Raw genomic sequence first — 26,640 nt, 5'->3', positions numbered from 1 at the left:
CTGAGTTAAACTGAGTAACATGGAGGACTAAGTTAAACTGAATACTGTGAAACATGGAGTAACAATAAATAACATGGAATATGGAGTTACACTATGGAATACTGTAAAATAGTTAATCATTTTCCAGGTTAATGTAGTTTCCAAAGAATTGATTGTAAACAAAAAACTGTGAAAAACTTTAGGCTCAATGAGTCATTTCTGCAATGAGCTTGTCTGGTTAACAACTGTCGTACCTCTTTTAAAAAAGGACAGCTGTGGTCTTTCATAACACTCTGCAGTTTAAAACATTGGCACATTCATGCTCAGTGGTTTTGTAGTCTAGGCAGGATTTTCCAAGGTATGATCTTAAAATTGTGTAATATTGCCCAGTAATGGGCTGTTTTGTTGCAACTTTCAGCATTTTACCTACTTGCTTTATGTTAAAGAATGTTAATATTGCATTAAAAGAAACTTATATCCATTACATTGCCTTGTTTAACTCTGAAACATGAAATATGGAGTTATCTGCCCCCCCCCCCAAAAAAACCAAACAAACTTTATATTTGAAAAAAAAACCAACAACATTTTTTCAATAAAGTTTAATTTTCGTAAGTTACTATGAGCTCTTTTTATTTAATCAAAACAACCCAGCTGCAGTTTGATTGATACCTGATACAGTTTGATTACCTGGAATGCACAATAAAAAACATGCTTAATGAAATTTAATTTAAATGGAGATATCTGTTTTGCAAATGAACTCTTCATTTGCTTTAATATACATAAATCAAAACATTACAGTCAGTTTTCCAATCAAAGATAAGATCTGAGAGAAAAAGACAGATCTAGGGATGTTAAAATGATAGCTTTGAGTGACTGATCAAAATACTTGATAAAGATTTTATTTCTGCAAACTCTGAAAGAAAGAAAAGTATAGTTGTATGATGATATACATGCATATATTGTGTTTGTCTGTGCATGTATCTCTGTCCCACTGTGCGGCCTATTTGTTTTGTCCCTGCTGTGGATCGAGGACCAGTCCCTGAGCATCAACGACACAAGAGAAGGCATTTGGGGGGATCCTCTCCACCTCCAGCAGATTATTTTCCAAGTGGACTGAAGCCAAGATGGAGCCGGAATTACTAGGGTGGCATACTCCCCACCCTCTCACCAGCCTGAAACCACAACATACAAAAACTAAAACTTAGACATACATACTGAATTCTTCACCTTCCTACCGCAAGTGCTGATTTATTAGTTGCCTGCTGTGTTGTGTGCGTCTGCTCTCAGATTTCTGAGATCTGAGAGCAGACATTTCACGAGTGCACAGATGCAGCCTGATGTGAGGAGAAGGGCTGAAGCTGGAGCAGGAAATCTGTGCAAGCAACAATATATCTGAGTGTCAGGATACAGTCTGAGCAAAAAGCAGAGCAAATCTAAGCGCAAGCAGGGGCTATTTAAGTGCAAGGGCAGGGTTTGAGAGAAAGCATTGCAAAGTCTCAATATGAAATCAATAAATCATGCTTTCAAATTGAAAAACCACGCTCTTGAATAAAGATAGGATAAAAGCCCCATATTGGCTGCTGACCATGATGACAAACACAAGGTCAAGGAAATGGCATAATCCTTTCTTGGGTCACCAGATTTACTGTTTTAGATCAAAGGGTACACAGTGTTTTGTACAGTTCACATACAACAATAAAAATTGTTGTGACAACAATAGTCTTTGTCTTCATCTTTATGCTGACGAGGACTTGTTGAAATGTTGATTTGAATAAATAAATTTGCATAAGACATTCAAAGTACCACAATTTCCTTCTTTGCTTCTTTGCCAAGCTCCTTGTGTCATTTCCAAGGGGAGCTGCACCAGCAGAGCTAATGATATTAGGCCAGGATTGGGTATCAAGTAAGCAGTGGCTTATCCCTGTATTATAAAAATCATATTTGAAAAATAAAAATTGACTGTATGGAAAGTGCAGTTCTACCTGATCTTGTTGTTGTCCAGTCTCAGCACCTGCAGTTTCTTAAACTGTCGAACAGAGAGAGGGACCTCCCCCAGGCGGTTGTTGTCCAGTAGGAGCTCACTAAGTGAGCGGTATGTTCCAACAAAAGAAACTCGCTCTGCACCCTCATTGCTCAAGGAATTGTGGGATAGACGGAGGGACTGCAGGCCGGGCCGCAGGTGGCGGAACGCAAAGGCAGGGATGTAACTGATGTCGTTGTGCTCAAGTGTCAGGTTACTGAGACGGCGAGGCAGATTCATGGGGACTGAGGTCAATCGGTTGTAAGACAGATCCAAGGCTTCCAGGGCTCTGAGGTAGAGGAAACACATAGAAGAATCACAAGTATCAGTGAGATATCAACAAGAAGACCTTTTAAAGAAAACTCTTCTTCCTTCATCTTTTTTTTTTTTTTAGATATTTTTATAAAGGCAGGTCAGTTTCCAACACCAAATTCGCAGAATGTTTGTAATAATGCTCACTTCTACTCTGATTCCAAGGCTTTTCACTGTGGCCTTCATGTTTTATAGTTACTGGACCCCTGCATGGTGCCGTTGGGGAGGCAGGGAGTCAGGAGTGCAGAGTGGGAGGCTAGGTTGTGGGGAGTTAAGGGGAGCAGCAGGGTAGAAAATTATGGGGCCTTGGGAGGCACAATGTCAGTTTGAGATGGAATTTGTGGCTGATAAGGCAAGAAAATGTTTGGTTTGTGGGAAAGAGAATGAATGACCATATGTTCTTTTTGGTTTGCGGGAAAAGAGAACAAACGATACGTGGGGTCTGAGGCTAAAGTACAGTATAGGGGCTCAGTGTTTTTTTAGAAGATCCTGCACAGCTGTTGTGAGTTTACAGCACAAGCTCGCAGCAGGAGAGAAAGCTCATTTCCTGTCCTGTTCTTCCGCCATTTGTAGACCACACTGAACAGCCAATGGGCTCAGAACACCCTCAAGTGGTGAGCCAATGACCACACAGTGAAGTGAAATTGGAACCAATGAGAAAAGAGCGCATGGAGTGTTATGGACGTGGGAGAAGCTACTACTGGCATTTGTCTGATGGATTTTCAGTGCCTCAGCATTTCTGCTACTCGTAAAGATGACTTACAGTAAAGCTAGGTTTATGCTTGACACAGTGTCCCTGGCACGAGGGTGCAAGCACTAAAAATGACGTCATTGTGTCTTTCATGTCAAGCATGGAGGCCCCACAAGCTGTTGAGGGGCTTGGTCATGCACCTCTGAATACTTGTAACAAGGCGTGTGCTGCATGTGGACATGCAAAAGTAGCTGAAGTACATTTCCTCCTCAATAGCAGGCATCGGCCTAACAATACGTCTATATTCCCCATCGGGACCTCTCTCTGCATATAAGGGACAGACAGACCATCTCCTCTTGCGTCGCGTTTTAATAGCCATAAGCAGATAAATTCTTCTTCAGCATGCCATGTTAGATAATGACGTTCTGACAGTAACACTCATTGACTTCTTGCTTATTCACAGAATATTTTGTTTGTATGCCTCATGCCCCCCTCAATAGTCATGTTGACCATAAAAGCCTCTGTGCATGCTCATAGTTCACGTGCCATCTGCCGAGGCCCGCACCACGGTGCCTCCCGTGTCTATAAACAAGGCTTAAGACCTCTGCATTAACTCCCCTCCCTTGAGCTTTCAACTCCAGGTTACATTAATCATCTGTGTTTTTGTGAGGTTTGTATAATGATGAATGATGAGGAAGATGGTGTGTGAAAAAAAGAAGGGGTTAACATCTTTTAATAAATCAAAACGTTGGTTGACTAAGCAATTTCTGATCATTTGTCAATATCACAGTAAAGGTCATGGTTAGCATTAGTCCTTCCTCCCTCAGTTTGGTCAAACAAGGCCCCCTAGAGAGGTCAAGGTCCTGCTTTACAGAGGTGTAATAAAACATCACATTAACACAGTTATAAATGTTTTACTGAAAACAAAGTAAAGACACAAGGGAGTGAGCACAATGACAGATTTAACTGAAGACACACACATATGGGGCTATTTTCCTATCTTTATTCAAGAGCGTAGTCTTTTAATTTGAGAACATGATTTAGTGATTTTACGTTCAGATTTTGTAATGCTTTCCCTCAAATCTTGCCCTCGTACTTAAATAGCCCCTGCTTGCACTTAGATTTGCTCTGCTTCTGCTCAAACTGTATGCTTGCACTCAGATGTATTGCTGCTTTCACAGATTTCCTGCTCCAGCTTCAGCCCCTGTCCTCGCATTCAAGCTGCATTTGTGCACTCTCAGATTTCTGCTCTGCTCTTCGATTTTTTGTGCAACAACCCTGTCAAAATTCCCCAACCAATAGAACGGTGTAGTGTTGACCAATGAATTGATCCTTGGTCCTTGCAAAGCATATGGGCAGTTACTCTTTAACTGGGTTCATCCGCCCCCACCCTCCAGAGCTTTATTAAATGTACTTCCCTTGCTTACTTATACAACTTTTGGAATAAAAGGACAGTTAATATATATACCAGTGCCTGTACTTTTTAGTATACTAGCTACATATAATAGTAGTCATATAGCAAACCAGCTTCCTGTTGGTGTGCTAAATGGCTACTATTATATGTCCATCCTGGACAGGATTCTCATATGGGACGCTCTAAGAAGTAAAGCAAATGGGCACGCAAGGAGGTGTAGATCATTTTAATTGGTCAACACTACACCTGGCCTTCTAGTGGTTGGGGAATTTTGACAGGGTTGTTGCACAAAAAAAATTAATATTAAGAGCAGAGCTGAAATCTGAGAGTAGACGTTTCATGAACACACAGATGCAGCTTGAGTGCAAGGAGAAGGGCTGAAGCTGGAGCGCAGGAAATCTGTGCAAGCAACAATACATCTGAATGCCAGCATACAGTCTGAGCAGAAGCAGAGCAAATCTAAATGCAAGCAGGGGCTATGTAAGTGCGAGGGCAGGGTTTGAGAGAAAACATTACAAAATCTGAATGTGAAATCAATAAATCATGTTCTCAAATTGAAAGACCACACTCATGAATAAAGATAGGAAAAAAGCCCCATACACAAACACACGAGCCAACACACACTGCAGGCCTTTTGTTTAACCTACACATATTTTGGCAGTTATGGATTGCTGTGAAAATGTGGTTTCTGCTTGAATTTTTAAACCTTCAAAATAAATCGCTCCATCCATTTCTCAGTACCAGTTCAGACCAGTTGTGTGCTGCTGATTTATATTCTAAATCTTTGCCAGTAAGCTCAGCAGCAGTCCGTTGCTGTTTAGAGCTCCACATGGTATTAATGAGCAGAGGGACATACAGTCCTCTCTTCTTACAGTCCTCCTCCCTCTACACTCCCAGCCACTAGCACCTACACATACACATGCACACACCAACACGCACGCATGCATGCGCAGGAACTTGCAACATGATTAGTGCATACACAAAAAATAAAAATGCTCATACAAACAAAGATGATTACAAACACAAACATATGAATTTGAAAATGCAAATGCACAAATAGATACTAATATATTCAAACAAATAGGCACATACACACACACCGCAACATTTTATTACTTAATTTATAAAACATTTATAGCGAGGCACACAGCAATTACACAAAACCAGAAGTTTCTGTGTGCACAAATGTGTGTGTGTCTCTGTAAAGCAGGGCCAGGAGTAATCAATCTGATGGGCTGCTCATCCTAAGGGTGTTGGGTTCTAATGGTAACCAGCACACCGAGAGCTTTGTCTTGCTCTCCTGCACATATAGCAGTACAATACTCACATATACTCTGTTCCCTGTCTGCTGAGCCCACCGTGCCAGCACTACACAAGCTGGCTTACGCACTTTGGCAACCTAACCAGGATAGGTAACGTAGCCAGGCAGAGCGGCTCTGCCAAGCAGGCTAGACGGACCAAGACTGGACTAAAGAAATAGAATGATGGATGGATGATGGCACAGGCTTGATGATGGCAGATGGCTTCAGCTATATCATGTCATTATGCTGCAGGCCTCCATGTGCACTGAATTTATGAACACAAGCTGATATCTGGAAATATTTATTTCCAGATAGCACATTTGTCACATCTGTTGAATACAGACAGAAGCGCATTTGCATTCATTTGAACATAGAATATGACTTTAATAATTTACTGCAGCAGTACTACAGTCTATATGGCACATCCACAGTGGGTATTTGTATGCATGTGTAGTGTACATACTGTACTGTAAGACTAAAAATGCTGCCATTTCAAATATAATTTGCAACCATAAAGGAAACCAAAAATATAAACCAAAGATTAAAGTCAGCGGTGTTCACTTGACTTCAGTGTGATGCATCAGCATTGTTGGCACAGAGTTTTTGTGTAGTGCCGTGTGCTTGTTTTCCCATTTATGTAAGCTTATTACGAAACCAATTTGTGCTGGTTCTATCAGGCTCAGACACGTCATAACACAACGCACACATCTTTGGTGTGATGATCACTGAACCTGTGCCTCCATGCAGTCAGTATGAGCCCACAGCTATGATAAATCTACAAAGAGATTCTCTCCAGGGACAGCCTCACTGTCAAAATGACACAACTAATAAAAACCACATGGACACTCAAAAAAAAAGAATCATTCAATCAGCAAAAATTGCTTTCTGTTTAAAAACTAAATAAAATGAGCTAAGTCACCACTTTTGTGTCACTTATCAATTAATATTGTGCCAGTAGTTTTACTGGATATATTTGAAGCTGGTGACACATTTACAAGGATGTTATGTTAAGCTGGAGAGCACCACACAGCATTAAAAGAGAAAAAGTCAAGATAACGATCATTTTCCCAATAAAATGTTTGACAGCATAAATTAAAAACTGTAATTGAAAACATGTTACTCATGAAATGTTATTGCTTTGGATTTTTTGAAAGGAGTGATATTTATGAAATTACTTAACACATGCTGCGGCTCTGTCAGTAAACATGTGGTGACTGGAGTCAGGTCTCTTGGCTTGCAGCAGTGATGTGATCAGTTTGAAGTTTTGATCGACTAGAGGGAGAGCGGATAAGACTGTTATTTGAACTGACAGTTTCATAAAGAGCCGGGAGTAGATGGCAAACAGGCTTGGGTGTGTGTGTGTGTATTTCTTTTTTTATGTGTGCATCTGTGTCTTTAAAGATGAAAGCTGTTAGTTGTGCCCCTGAGGAGAGATAACTAATTTCATGGCTCTTAATGCAACAGCATTAATTGTACGCTACTCCAGATTCTGCTCACGTAATACGCATGTACCTTGAGAGACAGAACCATGCATAGGGATGCACAGTTGTTATGCATGTGTCCACGCTTTGTATGCTGTCCACACATTGGCAGCGACCGTAAACACACCCAGAGGAGCACAAACTAATGACAGATCTGGGATAAGTTTACTGCAAGCAAAAAAACAGGGAAAACAGAAGCTCTGCATACTTTTATATAATTCATGCATCTACACATACACACAAACACCCAGTATAGACATGAGATTATATTAACAAAGTAATGAGGAGAGATGCTGGCAGTCAGATGAACAAATACCAGGTCCAGGCTCCATTCCCCAGCTCTCTGTAGACTCCATTATTCTCCTCTCGCACCTCCAATTCCAAGCAGGAGGCAACAATAATACTAGTTCCCTAACATGGAACAGAGGCGCTTTGCTAATCGAAACCAGCACACTGCAGTTTATTTCATCATTAAGCAATTTGCTTTTCATTCTGTTCCTCTGTTTCTATTTCTCCACACACCCCTGCTGAGTTACATGATGTAGATATTTTCTCCACCAGTGGTTCAACGCGGATCAGATTTTATTCAGTGTGAAAATGATGCCGGATCTCGTTAGTGACTTTTGCCCTTTAAGGTATCATGCTATCCTGCTGTGTTTGTGGAGTTCAGGTCAAGTTGAATTTGTTCACACTCTGTTGTCTATGCATTGCTGTGGTAAGCTTTTAAGATAGTGGGCCTGCTAATAAGCCTACAGGACCTATGGGAAGGCTGCTGATATCGCCACTAATGAGGTCAAGGGTCAGGTTGAGTTGTCTCTTCCTGTCCTCACATAATCTGTTTGTTCCTCTCTGGAAAAGGTTTTGTGTTGTTCTGTTTTCCATCTGTGCATACACAATCCCATCATTTCTTCTGTCTAACTTTCCTATTTTCTCAATTTTATATTTCTGCGTCCTCTTTCATGCAGTCATTTTAAAGTACAATCCATATTCTCTCCAATTTTTTCCATTTCTTTTCTGACTTTCTTTCTCTCTTTTGCATTTTCTTTTCCTCAGTTTTCCCTGAAGCTCCCACTGTGGTTCACAAGGATCCCAGGGAGCAAAGAAAAACCCACTGGAATTCACTATATTTAAACAACACACACACACACACACACACACACACACACACACACACACACACACACACACACACACACACACACACACACACACACACAGACACACACACACACACACCCTCACAGACACATTGAGGCATACATACACAAATACATATTCAGGCATACAGTTGCCCTCAAGATCTCACTCACACACCTGCTCATCTAAGTACACATGGTCAGCTGTCAAAACTTCTGTGATATGTGTGCATGCATGTGTGTGTGTGTGTGTGTGTGTGTGTGTGTGTGTCTGAGTGTGTGAAAGAGAGAGAGAGAGAAAGAAAGAGAGGAAGAAGAAGAGAGAAAAAGTATGTGTCAGAACATCAGTCATAAATATTGATACTGACAGCCATGCTAAAGGAGCTACTGTGAGGACTGAGCTGGATTGTGTTGGAATGTGTTTATGTGCATTTTTATGTGTGAATCATAGCCTGAGATATTGATATTGATGATAGGAATAGTAAAGTATTGATGATCTGACTAGAAAAGTGCTAATCTGTAAATGGAAATAGGTTTTTCAAATCTTTTAAGTGCCACAAGCATAAACTGATAACTGCTTGAACAAAAAAATATATAAAAAATGTTCTCATCTCCAAATAACAGCAGTCTACCCTCTTGTGGCTGATGAAGGAACTACAGAACATTATTTTGAGGAATTAGTAGCTCTCATTGGATGTGTGGATGGATAGATAGATAGACGTACTTGAGACGGATCCAGGCACGGTCAGCAATGGCTTGTTCATGCAGCAGGTTGTGACTCAGATCCAGCACTCTCAAATGGACGCAGCCCCTCACTGCCTCCTCTGTCACCTCTTCAATCAGATTTTGATTCATCTTCAGCACCTAAAAGTAAGACACAGAAAGACAGGGATGAAATGGATGTTTGTTCACTCAGGACTTTTGCATGATTTGGGTCATCAAGGTAACATAAATAGTCATCAAGTCAGTGTCTGGCTTTCTGAAGTGGCCCTGAGTAAAATAGTGAATCCCAGCTGCCTCCTGTAGATTATCTTAACATTTTAAGGAGGGTTTTATTACAGGATTCAGTAAAGTGATATCAGCATACCTTCAGAGAGGGGGGAAGACCCTGGGGCAGTAATCGAAAGCGGTTATTGTCCAACTTGAGGTACAGAAGACTTTTTAGTGGTCTGAAGGTTTGAGGTGACACACTGCCGTCATGTAGACTATTCTCTTCCAGCTCCAGTTTCAACAGGTTCGTCAGACCTCAATAGGGAACAATCAATATCATTAACATTATTTGCATACAGATTTTGTGTCTCTTCCATGTACACAGACACAATTCCTACCTTTGAAACAAGGAGGGTTGAGTGAACTAAGCTTGTTGTTGTTAATCTTTAGCTCCTCCAGAGATGGCGGCAGCATCGGGATCCTGGTAAGCTGGTTGCCATCTAAGTTCAGCTTCTTCAGAGAGGTCAAGTTCTATATAACACACAACAAAAAGAGGGGTAACCAGGCCAGGAAGATAAAACAGACAAAATGGATACTGGTCTCGAAATCCATAATTTTCCCTCCCGTCTCGCCAAGCAGGATGCAAACACAGAGTTCACAGAAATACACTAAATGAGGGAATGACAAATCTGTGCATCTCTTCCATGTCATCTATCATGTTGTATTTTTAGTAAAGCCACTCTTTGTGGCTCCTCATTGAAAGCTTCTGTGGTTGATGTGTGTCAAGTAAAAGCAGTGGACTGGATCTTTTGCAGTATCCCTCTAGCCAGTCCATCAGTCCTCTGTCATTACGGGGATGTGAGCAGAAAATAAAAAATAAAAAATCCTCTAAAAATAATTTCACTTCACTCTCCACATCATTGGCTGCAGCTGGTTTTCCAACAGGTCTATCCAGCCAATACTGTGAGAGTATGCTGAAAGTGGTGTATAATGATTGGTCAGAGTGTGGTAGGCTGCTGCAGTGTGGTCAGGATCTGTGTTTGGCCTGTGGACATTTTGAGGTTAGACCAAAGGTTATTCTTAGAGTGGATTAGTTAATGTAATTTTCAGTGCTCTTATATTACTGTAATGATACAGGATGCATCCTGCTTTTTATTTTAATTAGATGCAAGATGCTTATAAAACTGGCTTATAAAACTCATTGACATTTAGCAGGCTGCTGATTCTCCACCAGAGGGAGTTGTTTGGGTCAACGTCAGACCAGTTTTACACAAGCTTAACTACACCACCTATAGAAAAAGGTAGCTGCTCAGGTAACCTATTGGTTAAGATACGCATTTGTTTTCCTTGTGTGTGTGTGTGTGTGTGTGTTGAGGTTTTACGTTCAACATTTAACACTTGATAGCTAAAATAATTGAACGTAAATGTGGCACTCTAACATCCAGTGGACATTTAATACTAGTACTAAATACTAATTACTAAATACTAAAAACAGAAATACAATTCAGCATATGGCTATAAAACATAATATTTTAGATTTAAGGGTTTATAAATTCATGTATCATTATCTTCTGTTTCTTGGTGTAACATAAAGCTTTTTTAGGCAATTCACCATCAGAGAAGTAAGCCTAAAAGTGTTAATTGTCTGTAGAGAGTGTCACTTATTTTTTATTGAAAGGTTCATATCAATAACACCTAAGTTCTTAGTTCAAATACAGAGCACAAAAGAACTTGGTCACCCTGAATTCCCGATGCTTTACATAACACACACACACACACATTCTCTCTCTGTCTGTCTCTCTGTCTCTCTTTCTCAAGGCAAATAAAGTCTGGTAGGACAGTCACAGAAGAGAAAAGATGCCACATGATGACAGTTTACCATAAAAATATGCTGATGGTAACTTAACATTTTGCAAGTATAAAACCTCAAACACACACCAACAGCAGCAATAAGAAACAAAAAAGGTGCAGTTGTGACATTCATTGCCTGAGGGTGGAGCAGGCACTACTGGAGCATTGCAGCAGCTCTGCAGTCAGGTGCTACTGGGTGGGCTTGGTTGGGTGCTTCACATCATTATTTGTATCCCATGCTTCATACTCAAGGCAATTATTCAAACATGATTAAACATACAGAATGTCGTGGGTGTGATTAATGCAGATGAGTACAGGACTAAATATCTGACTGTGACAGTGATGGAGTATACAGTATTGTTGGACAGTGGCAGGTCAAAGCTGTAATATGCACACAGTGTTACTCACAGACAGGGGGTTTTGGCTGAACAACTCATCATCCAGCTTGTTTTTGCTCAGGTCCAGTGTGTCCAGGTTTGGCAGGCCGGAGAAAACATCTGGAGTGAGGCTTTGGATGTTGTTCTCTTATAATCAGATGATATGATATGTGATGTAGTGGGTTAAGGTAAATAATATAATCAGTCTAATCAGTGAAATTTGCTGGAAGTAAAGCAACATGTAATTTTTCAGTTTAATGATTCACTATCTTGATCTATAGTATTTCCCGCCACATTATATGTACTGCTGTTAAGACATTGAAGTAACCGTGACAGAAAATCATGAATAAACCTAAATTTATGACTGGTTTTTAAAAATCAATAAAGTACATGGCTTGTGGAATCAACGTGACAATCAGGGCTACTGGCAACCTAAAGAAATTTAATAATAAACCAGTTCTTATGTAATCAATATCACTGCTGTATCGCTTTTTGTGACACCACTTCTTATTTGTATCACCCTACTAAGCACAAAAATGCTCATTTTGTTTGATGAAGCTACCAACACAACAAAGACACACACACACACACCTGCCATGTCCAGCTTTGTGGCCTCCAGGTTGTGGATGATTGGCGGGTGAGTCATGCCGATGCCCCTGCAGTTGATTTCTCTGTCAGTAGTCTGACACTCGCTGAGAGGAGACTCTGTAAAGTTGGTGTATGTTGCTGTTTGATTGCTGGGAGACTGAGTTGTCACTTCCTCTTCCTCTTCCTCTTCTTCTTCTCCTTCTCCCTCTCCTCCCTCTCCTTCTCCCTCTCCTTCTTCCTCTTCTTCCTCTCCTTCTCCTTCTCCCTCTCCTTCTTCTTCTTCTTCCTCTTCCTGACACAAAAAAAGTGAAAAAATTACATGACAGAAGATTGCTTCATTAACTCAACTGGGTGATTCAATTAACTAAAGCAAGGCACTGCTTTTGTACTAAAAATCGAAACCTCTTCCTCCTCTTCTTCTTCCTCTTCGTCATCATCATCGTCATCTTCATCCTCCTCATCATCATCATCATCATCCTCTTCCTCCTCCTCCTCCTTCTTTTTTGCTTTTCCTTGATCCATTAGCCGCCTCCACTCAGTGTGAAGTTCCTTAAGAACAGCCATGAGAGCGCTGGTTTCCATCTCTCCTTTGCTTCTTTTCTTCCAGCCGTCTAGGGGTCGCCCCAAACCTGCCTGCAATGAGCAGCAGCAAATCAACATACACCTTAGAGCGGAGTATGACCATGATAAATGGCTTTTATGGAAGATCACATGTGCAGTTGTTTTATCTTTATCTATAAATGTGCATTTCTGTATGCACACAGCAAAATCAAGTGTGTGGTCATACTATTCTATATGCATTGGCCTCCACTGTAGGTGCATGTTTCCTCTTCCCCCAGGCACCTCTCTTTTGTCTACCAGCCTCCATCTTTGTAAAATCAATTCTTTGCTGCTTCCTCTCCTCCTCTGCCTCCACCTGTAAATGCTCATCCTCACTCTCTTCTTCACAAAAACATAAAGCAGAGTATTAAAAAAGCAATTACAGACACTCTGATGTATGTGCTTTAAACTATTCCAGGTATAAAAACATGTTTTAGCTAAGAGCATGCAGACAAAAACAGCAGCTTACCTGCAGGGAAAGTTGTACCCGAAACATGTGTATCTAACAGTGTCACTCCTGTATCAATTCCTGGTGGATGAATGACTGCTGTTTCTAACTCCGGTCTCTTAGAAGAAGTTTCCAAGTGTGATTCTATGTCACGTGCAGAGTTTTGGCTTTGTCCTGATAAAATTGTGCCACTCAAACAAAGGAGCATTATCCATGTTCTTGGCATTGTTGGATGTTTATTAAATTTGAGTTATTTCAGTTGGAGAGTGTAGTCCAAGACTTGCAGATGTTCAGAGTTGAAGCAAGGATCAAGCAAATCCAAAGAGCGAGCAGACCGAAGGGAACAAACTCCGCCAAGCCAAGTGTGAAGAGCGAGTCAAAATGAGAGTTTACATGAGAGGAAACATTTCCAGAAAACCCTAGAATTTGAGATTGTGAACCCTGGGAGTAAAAACTGTGATTAAGTTTCTCTGTTTTGAGTCAGCCAATAGCAGTACTTAAACATATTGGACATGCTCTCTCAACTCAGAGAATGCTGAAATGAAGAGAGAGCAAGAGGATGGGAAGGAATATCTAGGAGGCGGAGAGGTCAAAAAAATAAACTCTCACATTGTTAATAAAGGCCCTCGTTCATCGTAGCATAAAATACACAGACCCGCCCTGCTCCTCCTTGTCTCCTCTCCCTTTTATAACTGTCTGCTAACACTGGGTAGAAAGCGAAAGGTTTGTGGAGAAGATGAGGGACGGACCAGCAGAAGCAGATATAAACTGGTACACAATATGTGTCATACACTTGTGATAGATTCTTTATGGACATCATCATGTGATCTATGTTATTTATGCTGATCTTGGACATTTTCCAACAAGAGACGGGGTTGGTAGACAGTTCAGATCGGAGTCAACCGTGTTTGGCCAAGCTCCACTAGCAACTATGTATGAAAACACACATGACCACTGAAAAATGAACAATGAGCCCATCTTTACATTCTGTACATACAGTACATAATGTCTGTACACACACTACATACACTGTGATGCTTACACATGTACTCTGGTGTGTGTGCATCCTCACACTCAACACCAAGCCAAGCAGGTGCCACTGGCTGAGTGTTAAGTCTAGCTGGGATTTTCACTGTGGAGTGAAACCTGCTGACAGCCCTTCTTTATTTGCCCAGTTACCACATATACACATAAAACCTGTCAAATTTTGTGTGCAGGTTGTCACGTCTCAGACAACAGCTTCTGTGATTGACATTTATGTGAAAATTATATATTAATTCATTGCCAGATGAAGGGTTTTTTTTCTCGCTCAACTGGCAATGATCTGATGAGACAGAGACGACAGAAGGATCCAGACACCAAATGGTACGTTGAACAACTTAACACTAAATACAGAAACACTTAAGTCCTGATGTGCTCTTCCAAAGTAAATAGTGACGTGTCCAAATGTACACTAACGTGTAATTCATTTAATTCTTTGACAGGGACATGCAGTAATCCATTGACCACATTCAACCCCATCCTTAACCTCAGTTTGACAACACCCTGGAATATTTTGCTATAGAGAAGGGTGCTGACGTCTGGATCTCAGACATAAATATTTAAGATACAGAACTCCTTCTGGTCCAGTTATTGGTTTAGGACACAATGCACCTTTTACCATCCCTCCTGTGACCTATTGTCCTTTCTCTGCAATCTTAGCGCAACTTATTTTCTTACTCAGAATAAACATGGCCTAGACTGTCTGACCACTGCCATATAACATGCATCACACTTATCTGTTAAAATGTGGCAAAAATTATATTAAACTAAAACAAGAAAAGAGTTTACAGCCAAAGTAGCAACTCTATGAGATTGTATTTTGCTGTACTTTGCTTTGTGATAAATACTCAAGTCAGCATGCTAATATGCTGATGTTTAGCAGGTATGTTTACCATCTTCATTTAGTGCTAACATTTGCTTCGTAGAATATTTGCGTTTCCCAAAGAAAATGTGTATGGTTGCTGCAGCTGCTGCTGCTGCTTGCTGGACTAGCTTCTGAAAGAGTCCCAGCAACAAGTGTTGGTGATTTAGTCAATTAAAAAACAAAAGTTGCAGGTGAAGTGTCCCTTGAAAATATTGAGCTTAGGATAAATTCATATTGTTAACAAAGTCTGTATTCTTCATTCCTTCTCTCTTCCTTTTATTTCGATCCGAGGCTGCTTTATGATGATTGACAGGGCTAATAATAGCTAATGTTATGGGAATATCACACATTCAAATGAAATGTTTAAACCTCCTCTGATTATTAATTGTGCATTGGTAGGCTATAAACTAACCCTTAACTGTAAAACAACAAAGGCATAAAATCAACACCTTGGCTGTAATCCCATTTGTTTGGTGCCCTGCTGTGGCTATCTACCTAACACCTGGTCACCATACCAAAAACAATAGATTATGTTACATAACATTAGCTATTGGGCGCAGAGTTGATTTAGTTAGGGTATTATCACAGTTTAGCTAACTTACTAACGTAGTCTGTTACTAACCTCAATTACATATGCATAAGAAGCTCCAGTCTGTTATAAATCTAGCAAAACTTGCTACAAGCTTAATGTAACTTGCATGTAATAAATTATTGAATTAACATAAAAATCAAACAAAATGTACCTTGAAAACACATGAAATATTAGCTAAATAACAACACACCAAAATACCAGTGCCTCCATCACCCAGATTGATAACCTGTGAAACTGAGAGGGAAGAGATGAAGGTCTGCCCATTCACCATTACACTAACTGCACCTAGAGTTTTCAAATGTGGCACAAATGTCCATTCACGCGCTACACAGTGATGAAACGACTCCTCCTTGCTAGGTGTGCTTCGTTTGTTAGCTAATGTTAGCTAACATTAACTAGCTAATAAATCTGACTTAGAATATTGGCCTTTACAAAATCAATTGCTTGATGAATTCAAATTAACATTAAAGCACTTTTAATTTCATAAGTTTTGTGCCATGAGTTATGTTCATTTGTTTGGTGAAAGTGCGTGTCTTTCTATTGAGAATTTATTCGTTTTTCAGCTTGAGACCAGAGGTGCTGTGTTATATTTTTTTCATGTGACTAAAAAAGGAGTAATATTAATTTATATGTGTAAATCAGTCTTTAGCTGTTGCTCTTTAATGAAGAACTATAAACTTGCCACAATATGATTAATTTTCACCGTGTGTTAACATTATGTGACATTATATTATCATCTATCAGATTTTAAGATTTTTTACATTTAGTTTCACCAAGATAATGATGGAGAATTTCTATACTGAAATAAAACACTAATTGATGAATGGTGTGTACAATCTCACCGTCACCTTCACAAATCCTGAGAGTAAGGAGGCAGTGATTCACAAGGCATCAAAAAAAAACCTGGTGAAAGTTAAGTAACAGTGTGAATAAAGCCTTTGTTAAGACTGAGATGTCAGGAACATTATAGGTTGTCTGTTTATTATGAGGTGTTCTGTCTAACCCCTCTTCCTTTCCTTTTTTCCCTCCAAGTACTACCACTAATAGCTGTTATATTTAACCCATATTTACAACTTGTCAAGGCCACAGGATTTTCTTGAACTGCCTAACCTACCCAGTTATTGTACAGACACACTACTAAATGAATGTTGTTTTTTCCTGCTGCTTCAGATGAGGAGTTGTATTACAAGCTCCAGGACAAACTTCACTTGGTGGTGTGTAACATGGATCAAGCTTGTAATGTCCTGAAGGAGTGCCAAAACAACCTTGCCACTGGATGTCATCCGGGCAGACGCCAAACACTGAAGAAGGTATTGGCATCCTACCACTGGTCAAACTTGTGGGAGGATGTCAACAAATGGGTGAGAGTTGACTGAGTTATTAGTGCATCTGAAGGAAATGTAATGGGTGTGTTCATTGTAATTTATATACTGACCTTTGGATCTGATACTTTTTAAGTTCTACATAAATTGTGGTGCATTTCATTTAATTTTTTATGCAATTATTCCACAGAAGTATTTTAATATGTAAAACCAAAGTCTCCTGTAACCTGCCCTGACATTGCACCAAATACAGTACACTTATGTGTTTTACTTTGTCATACTCTACAATACCCTGATACTAGTGTGTCTTGATGGAATTTCATTTCACTGTTTTAAAGGTTGATGAGTGTCCCCTGCTGTCAGTGGCATGAAACAGTCAAGACAGTTGCACTTGTCCTTCATCCCATCCATGTCAGAGAAGCATGGAGTGTCCTTGGGGAGATCTAGTTGGTCCACTTCTCACTACTGCAAAGGGCAAAAGGTAGCATTATGGTGGGCTGAAGTATGTGTAACCCCCTTTGAAGGTGGTAAAGGCAAAGGTCTTGGTTGAAAGGAAGAAAGTGACAGCCTGACAGCCATGGATCTTTTCCCTCTAAACTAAAACAGCAACTGAGGTGTCCAGGAAAATAGTCAACATTGTACTTTGTAGTGGTGGAGAGGATTATTACTAACCAAGGAATGTGAACATGAATTTGTAAATGAGGTACAGTTACAGTATATATATATATATACAGTACAGACCAAAAGTTTGGACACACCTTCTCATTCAATGAGTTTCCTTTCTTTTCATGACTATTGACATTGTAGATTCACATTGAAGGCATCAAAACTATGAATTAACACATGTGGAAATATGTACTTAACAAAAAAGTGAAAAACAACTGAAAATACGCCTTATATTCTAGTTTCTTCAAAGTAGCCACCTTTTGCTCTGATTACTGCTTTGCACACACTCTGCATTCTCTTGATGAGCTTCAAGAGGTAGTCACCTGAAATGGTTTTCACTTCACAGGTGTGCCCTGTCAGGTTTAATAAGTGGGATTTCTTGCCTTATAAATGGGGTTGGGACCATCAGTTGTGTTGTGCAGAAGTCAGGTGGATACACAGCTGATAGTCCTACTGAATAGACTGTTAGAATTTGTATTATGGCAAGAAAAAAGCAGCTAAGTAAAGAAAAACGAGTGGCCATCATTACTTTAAGAATTGAAGGTCAGTCAGTCCGAAAAATTGGGAAAACTTTGAAAGTGTCCCCAAGTGCAGTCGCAAAAACCATCAAGTGCTACAAAGAAACTGGCTCACATGAGGACCGCCCCAGGAAAGGAAGACCAAGAGTCACCTCTACTGCGGAGGATAAGTTCATCCGAGTCACCAGCCTCAGACATCGCAGGTTAACAGCAGCTCAGATTAGAGACCAGGTCAATGCCACACAGAGTTCTAGCAGCAGACACATCTCTAGAACAACTGTTAAGAGGAGACTGTGTGAATCAGGCCTTCATGGTAGAATAGCTGCTAGGAAACCACTGCTAAGGACAGGCAACAAGCAGAAGAGACTTGTTTGGGCTAAAGAACACAAGGAATGGACATTAAACCAGTGGAAATCTGTGCTTTGGTCTGATGAGTCCAAATTTGAGATCTTTGGTTCCAACCACCGTGTCTTTGTGTGATGCAGAAAAGGTGAACGGATGGACTCTACATGCCTGGTTCCCACCGTGAAGCATGGAGGAGGAGGTGTGATGGTGTGGGGGTGCTTTGCTGGTGACTCTGTTGGGGATTTATTCCAAATTGAAGGCATACTGAACCAGCATGGCTACCACAGCATCTTGCAGCGGCATGCTATTCCATCCGGTTTGCGTTTAGTTGGACCATCATTTATTTTTCAACAGGACAATGACCCCAAACACACCTCCAGGCTGTGTAAGGGCTATTTGACCAAGAAGGAGAGTGATGGGGTGCTGCGCCAGATGACCTGGCCTCCACAGTCACCGGACCTGAACCCAATCGAGATGGTTTGGGGTGATCTGGACCGCAGAGTGAAGGCAAAAGGGCCAACAAGTGTTAAGCATCTCTGGGAACTCCTTCAAGACTGTTGGAAGACCATTTCAGGTGACTACCTCTTGAAGCTCATCAAGAGAATGCCAAGACTGTGCGAAGCAGTAATCAAAGCAAAAGGTGGCTACTTTGAAGAAACTAGAATATAAGACATATTTTCAGTTGTTTCACACTTTTTTGTTAAGTATATAATTCCACATGTGTTAATTCATAGTTTTGATGCCTTCAGTGGGAATCTACAATTTTCATAGTCATGAAAATAAAGAAAACTCTTTGAATGAGAAGGTGTGTCAAAACTTTTGGTCTGTACTGTGTATATATATATATATATATATATATATATATATATATATATATATATAAAACACAGTGTATGTGTGACATAGAATATTTGTGATTGAATCATGTCTTTCAGGTAATTTGCATAAACCAGTACATCTGCAAGTCAACTGTGGTGTCTTTGAGTCTCTGGGTATCAAACTGTGCACTGTTACATCAGCCTACCAGCCCCAGGCCAATGGACAGGATGAGCCGCCTACAGAAAAAGCCAAGAACTGTGGTGAACAACAAAATGATTGGGATGATGATTTAAGGGGTATTGTGTCCAGCATCAATACCTCTAAACAGGTAATATTGTGGAAACAATATTCAACTGGGTAGAAAAACAGTAAAATACGATTAATTGTACTTTTTTTTTTTTTTTACAGTGGTCAACCAAGTACACACCATACTGTCCACTATTAGGAAAGCACCGTTGCACCCCAGGTGTCATCAACATTACGAAGAATGAGGGGGGTGACAACTCTGTTATTGTGACTACAGATGAGGTAGAAGAACTCAGAATTCTGACTTTAAACTTAGAACTCAAATAAGTTTTTCAAATGGCCCTAATCCTCTTCCGTAAATAATCGTGTCATTAAGAAAAAAAAGTTTAAATTAGATCAAACCTGGAATTTCACACAATTTCACAGAGATGAGTGAATAGAAATTACCATGGTTGTCGCCAGGCCTGAGCATTTGGGGCCGTAGACCTGAAGATTTTCTCTTTAGCCCTGAATAATTCTCCACTTTGAGCAATTTGTCACTTAAGACAAAAGAAAGTTTCCAGGAAATAATATGTAGAAATACTTGTGTCTTATTGGCTGACAGGTCTATGTCAGTTCTTCAATTGGTGGGGTTACTATGCCAAACCCTAGCTCACACAGTCAGTCAGTGTGAGGAAAAAATGTATATATGAATATGAATATATATATGATTTTTTACTGGTAAAGGGGTTGAAGCTTAAGCAGTGGCACAAACATCCTCTCATGCTGAGCCAGGAAAACAAGGTGTGTAAATGTCTGTATGCAGTCCAAGTTATGTGACCATGATAAGAGAAGAGCATAAGTTATATATAGCTAATGTACTTTGCACTGTAGCCAGCTAAACCGTTAGCAATGAGAGCTTAATTGTGCCTCAACTTGGCTAGCGAGACCAAACTAGCCTAGTCTAGTGTTAGATAGCCAAAAAGTTTTATATTTGATCAGTCTGGTAGTCCTACAAACAGTGATAACATGCAAGGTAAGTTTTATGACGAATTCAAAATCCATAAAACAAACCTTAAGGCTGAGCTGATAATGTTTAGTCAGTTTAAAAAGTTGGCTCACTCATTAAATGTTGAACTAGGAAATAAACACTAAATCTAAATGATCTAGATGTGTCACACACATCATTGTAGGTCAGTGTCAGGTGTAATATACAGTATATTGTGTAATCATATATTGTGGTTCATATCAAGTAGGTCCATCAGCAATGATTTTGCAACCAAATTATGAAAGTTTACCCAGTCACTTTGAGTAGTTAGCCATGTTCAACTCTCATTTGTGAAATTGCCATTTTATTATGGGTTTTGAGGCTTTTCCATCATGTAAGCCTAGTAATAATGGTTGTAGGTATCTGATATGAGGCTCATTTAGGTTTGAGACATTAAAATGGCTGAAATATTCATGTGCAGATTATATGGTAAATCAGATCCAAACCCTTTCTTCCTTCGCCAATTTTCACATTTTTAAGCAATGTGTAGCCCTCACATGCAAGAAAAAAAATGCATGGAAACAGTCTATTTAGAAGTATATTTTTAAGTTTTTTGATGGAGAAGAATCTGGGCTCAGCCCCTGGTGGTTAACAGTCCAGCCAACGCCCCTGGAAATTACCGTTCAGAACCACGAATAAAACAAAATGAAAATAAACAATATTATGTGGCATTAAATTATCCACATAGATACATTATAAAGAAAATAATTTTGACACATTAATGCTCAACAGTTCTTTCGATAATCTTTTATCCTGGAACACAGGCCAATGCAGGCAATGCACGTCCTGTGGACATGAAAATCCTTACAGCCCAGACTCAGTGAGCTAGACTAGTAGACAGATCACACAAGATTTAGAGTATTTTAATTAATATTTTATTCATAACTAAGGCAAATGAATGAATGAATCTGTAGTCTGTGAATCAGTGGCGTATGCAGTGTTGATGGGAGATGTTGTTGGGCAGGAAAAACAAAGAAAGCAAACCAAAAGGGTAGGTGATGATGATGAGTGAGACACAGAATGGAAGAGCCAGCCTAAATAACGTAGGCCCAGTACTGTCCATTAGAGCACAGACTTTCCCTATCTGAACCTTCAGACAGCTTACCCTGCTTAAACAGGTGCAATTTGTGCAATTTTCAGGGAACACAGGCCAATGGCAGCACTGACCTGTGGAAGTGAAAATTGCACAATTTTCAGAGAACACAGGCCTGTTGTTGTATTTGCCACTGATATTGTCAGGACCAGGGTTCTTGTTTATCTTTAGAGAAAGGAGGGACTTTTCAACTTCTCTCGGTTCCAGGACAAAGTGCTGATTGTCTTAAAGTTTACATCTAAGTCCTTCAACTTCATCTCTAAAGTCAAACTGATCACGTCAAGGAATTGCTGGAGCTGGTTAACCCAAAGTGAAGAGCTTGTCAGGAGACCGGGATGTCACAGTACAATGTTACAGTACAAATGAAACATGGTGCAATGCATCAGGTCATCTCAGACCTGTTGTCATCATAGTTTTGGTCAGTCTCTCTTTGATAGTAGAGTTCATCCTTTCAACCTTTGTGGATGATAAGGGACATGCAACTGCCACTGAAATCCTAGCACTGTTGCGAGACTCTGAGTTATCTTTGCCACAAAAGCTGGGCCTCTGTCGCTATTTATTCCCTGCGGTACAGCAAACCTAAGAATAACGTCTTTTAACAGGCAAGGACTTGACAACTATTTTTGCACCCTTTCTCCTCATGGGATATGCTTCTACCCATTTGGAGAACATATGCACCAGTATTAACAAATATTTGTATCCTTGGCAACTTGGCATATGTATAAAATCTATTTGCATATTTACAAAGGGACTCGCTAGTGGTTCCAAATGATTGTGCTTTATTGCATCATCTTTTCTCCTGGTTTGTTGACATGTCATACATCTGTTCACCAATGTTTGTGAGATTTGTGTGATGCCTGGAGCAAACCATTGTGAACGAATTACCTCATTTATTCCTCTTTTTCCTACATATGTGGGCCCGTGTACAACATGTTCCAGCACATGGAGAAGAGAACAAGGACAAACAGGCCCACCATCGGGGTCTCAAGCGAGACTGCGAATCACGGGCACAACCTTTACGCAACCAAATGCTTTTCTCCCTATCATCAGCGCGGTTTGGCACCTGACAAATTCCTTGATATCTCAGGTAGAATTTATTAAGTTTTGTCAAATTCACTATCTGACCTGAAGCCATTCATAGGAATGTTGGCTCTGTTCTTGCTTTGTGGCCTGTGATTGTTTTCATGCCAGACCAAGCTGAGGTAAGGGTCCTCTCAGCCAGTTTGCGTTCTACTTTAGTTTTATACTTTTGTTTAGCCCTTAGGATTTCCATTTTCACCTCGTTTTTGGCTGCATCTATTTCAGAAGCCTACATATATACTATTCTATTATGTATTGTATGTCATTTTTGTATTTTTTCATATTGTGTTTGACATTAATTTTTTGTTTTGTACTGTTGTTATTTTGAAGCCTGCACACGTATTGCAGTGACATGTTCACCTTTTTTCATACATTTCATTTTTATGTTTGTGCTTAATGCTTTAATGTGTTTTCATTGTTATATATAATAACCCATGTACTATATTTATATTCTACTCTTCTTTGCTGTATCCTGCTACGATTTGCTGCCACAATAACCCTCCAGTCTAGTCTAGAGTAGTCCAATCTAATATAAACTAGTCAAACCTAATCTAATCTAATCTCACAGTATCTCTCAATTCCCTGGTTTTAAGTATCATGAGATTAAGCAGCCACCAGGAGGAGCTGCAGGAGAGAGAGGAGGAGGAGTGGTGTCAGGTTGGTACCTTGTCTAGGAGGAGTGATGGTGATGGTTTGACCAGTGAACTACTCCTGTCCTCCGGTGTCTGTGTCTGATGACACATCAGGCTTGAAGGGTGGAGTCATCTGAAATGAGAATGCCAACAAATAAAGAAAAAGAAGAAAATACAAAACCATAGTAGAAGAGTAAAAGGGGAATAAAAACAGAAGACATCACAATTTAATCCAAAGAATAATCCAAAATGTTTCTAAGTGTACTGATTTACCTACACACCTGTCCTGTTGAAAACAAAACTCTTGTGGCTTTTGTCTGCTGTCAGGGTGCTGTGACCTCTGACCTCCTTACTGTTGGGTGTTTGTAACTTTACTGACTGAGGAACTGAATGGGATTCTGCTCAGTGAAATGTCTCTGAACGAAAATCATAGCTTAATTTAGGCCTAGTAGGCTTATCAGCCTGCTGTGTGTGTGTGTGTGTGTGTGTGTGTGTGTGTGTGTGTGTGTGTGTGTCCACCTTCTTCTCGTACACATCCTGCCAGTTGATCCCAGAGAAGAACTTGTGCCTCAAGATCCCTTTGGTTTGGTTCCTCCTCCAAGCCTGAGCGGCACAGACACATTCATAACAATTAATGGATATATTGTATTGATCGAGGTTCATTTCATATGGCCACAACCATGAATCAAGTGTTTGATGTTTAGTTTCTGAACAGTAGGTGGCATCAGTAGACTGCGGAAAATAGCTTATAGTTAAAAAAGAAGTTTGAAATTTCTGCAGGTACTTTCTGTTCTATTAACATTTTGAGATGTCATGATGGAAAACTAGACTCTGCTGATACTGACTCTGCTTTGGTGCAAAATCTTTAAGCCTCCATGGCAGTGTGCACATACAACACTATGTGGCAAATAAATGTGAAATGCTCCAAAGAGGTTCATTTAGTCTCAGCTTAGATAATGTTAAGATGTTCTTAAATACAGACTACATGTTTGATCTCAAATCTTGACATGTTTTGACTGCTTTTTGCAGTGGTGGAAAAACCTTGAGCTTATTCGTTCATTTTGGTATTTTTATTTAAAATTGTGACATGAAATGTCTCTCCTGTGTTTGTAAAGCTGCACGTTATGAATCCATCTGGATATTTTGCATTTTGATGTATTTTTGTTGAATATGTAATAAATAAATAAATAAAGACAATCGCACCTCTCCCCTGTAGTATTCCATGATGAAACACAGCTGGTCATCGGTCTTGAAGGAATTCTTTACAGCCTGTAGGACAAAAAAACAGCTGCTGAGATTACTGTGAAATACTCAATGCACTGTAAAAAAAAAAAATCCATGTTAACACGTCATTTAGTCTCATCTTCAGTGTTAAGATTTTGTTTTTCAAGTCAACATTCCCTATAGACTCAATGGGCCTTATTCACTAATATGTTACATATTAGATGTTCCTCACAGCACTGTGCAGGTTCTGCAAAACTCACTAGCCACAGAGAAGTGGTTGAGCGGCATCTCCAGCTGCTTGGCGTCTTTTGGTTCTTCTTTGTACCCGAAGAAGGAACCATCGCTCTTCAGCAGGAAATACCTTGCTGCCAGTTTTTAATGTACTCTCCTTTAAGAAAAAAAAAAGAAAGACAGAGAAACTGTTATAATTGACCAGACCTGCTGCATTTCTGAACTGATCCATCTGATTGTTTTTGTGATTTTAAATCAGATGTTTACCTCGTTTTATAATCCAGCCCTCTTTCACTGTGACTATGTCTCCCATGATGCCCGGGGTCACTACAACTCAGAGGTGAAGAAGGTCAGAGGTCACCTGTTCAGAATGACAAACAGGTTCATCAGCACACTGACAGGAAAACTATAACCAACATTGTAAACTAAGTACCTGTGTTTGTGTGTGTGTGTGTTTTTAGTTGAGTTACACCTCGTCCTCTTTGGCCTAACATTTTAAAGCCTGCTTTTAATGGTGTTCTTCATCTTGTCATGGGTCTGCTTTTACAGAAATGTTTATTAATGCGCACTGACTTGAATATTTCACTAAATAGAAGTGTGATGTAGCTTCAATGACGATACAACCAGCAGATACACAATATGGATGTGACATTGTCCTACAATATGGAACTAAATGTTTTTTATCATTTTGAAGACACTTTGGGGAAATTTGAGGGAAAATAAGAGTTTAAGGGTTAAAACATTAATTAGCTGCAATGAAATGAAACTATCAAGAAGCAGAACTTAGTGAACTTCTATGAATTAGTTTGATATCAACACAGAAATGAAAACTTTGTTACACCTCAATATGAAATATTAAACGGTTGGATTTTTTAGAGACAGAGTTCCTTTCTTTCATCTCACATTTCCAAAAACATGTTTACTTCACTGTGATATTCCTGTCTGTGTTACTCAATAATGACTTTTTCTATTTCTTTGTTCACTGCAATATTCCTACAAGAATCGGGTTTTGTGTCTAGTTTTCTTCTGATGTCACCATGAAACACAAAACCCTAAACATGGCTTTAGGTTCCCCTCACATTTCCTCTGAACACACTCCTTAACTACTTAAAATTGAGTCGGTAGATACATAGATAGAAAGATCCTTAATTGTCATTGCACAAATAATGAAATTTCATTTAGCAGCAATCCCACATAACAGCTTAGAGGAAAAAGACAACATGACATAAATAACATGATTTTTAAAGAAAAGCACAAGAAACACTAAAAATTGTATTAAAGGTCAATTGATGCTCCTCAAATTTGTTGTATTTTCAAGAACAAATTCAGGCATTGATATTGATAATTAAATAAAAATCTTGTTCAAAATGTTCCTTCATCCAGACCCAGAACTCCTTAATTTTTTTCAGGGTCCAGTTAAATTAAGGGATCCTGTTTCCTAACTGGGTCCTACCCTTCTAGGAGTTGAAATAGCTTTACTTTGGCTATTTTTGTGAAGTTGATAATGATTTTTATGTTGTAAATGACACATAGAGCATCTCTCATCTTCTATTCGCCTAAATTTGACATTTTCATAGAATTTCATCTTTCATAGAATTTTCCGCATCAAGGTAACTCAACTCCCCTGCTGCTCACTGCGCTGCTCCAAAACAAACAGATTGAACCAAACTGAACCAAAGTGAAGGAGATAAAATGTTGAGTTTACCTGCTGCAGTTCAGGTTATCAGTATGTCTTCACCTGCACTTCTCACACGACTGTTTAGAACATGCATTTTAAAGAGTAACTAACCTCCCCGTTTCAGCCACGACAC

The 26,640-nt window shown here is 39.7% G+C and overlaps 2 protein-coding genes across 2 annotated transcripts; both read right to left on the bottom strand.

The window, feature by feature from the left end:
• Positions 1-561: 561 nt before the first annotated feature.
• On the bottom strand, positions 562-17,665 carry si:dkey-32e6.6 (extracellular matrix protein 2). The gene is made up of 10 exons (XM_044351460.1): positions 13,150-17,665; positions 12,868-13,022; positions 12,519-12,713; positions 12,084-12,315; positions 11,524-11,639; positions 9,663-9,795; positions 9,422-9,579; positions 9,059-9,198; positions 1,962-2,288; positions 562-1,151 (listed from the first exon to the last, which is right to left on the bottom strand). The coding sequence occupies exons 1-10, from the start codon at positions 13,352-13,354 to the stop codon at positions 980-982; spliced, it is 1,833 nt and encodes a 610-aa protein (XP_044207395.1). The 5' UTR covers positions 13,355-17,665; the 3' UTR covers positions 562-979.
• Positions 17,666-23,061: 5,396 nt separating this feature from the next.
• On the bottom strand, positions 23,062-24,982 carry LOC122983038 (probable serine/threonine-protein kinase DDB_G0290859). The gene is made up of 4 exons (XM_044352734.1): positions 24,859-24,982; positions 24,578-24,643; positions 23,894-23,977; positions 23,062-23,507 (listed from the first exon to the last, which is right to left on the bottom strand). Exons 1-4 carry the CDS (start codon positions 24,937-24,939, stop codon positions 23,448-23,450), a joined length of 291 nt encoding a protein of 96 aa, XP_044208669.1. The 5' UTR covers positions 24,940-24,982; the 3' UTR covers positions 23,062-23,447.
• Positions 24,983-26,640: the final 1,658 nt, after the last annotated feature.

This window comes from Thunnus albacares, chromosome 5 (genome assembly GCF_914725855.1).
Source record: "Thunnus albacares chromosome 5, fThuAlb1.1, whole genome shotgun sequence".
NCBI lineage: Eukaryota > Metazoa > Chordata > Actinopteri > Scombriformes > Scombridae > Thunnus > Thunnus albacares.
This window is presented reverse-complemented; position numbering and strand designations above follow the sequence as displayed.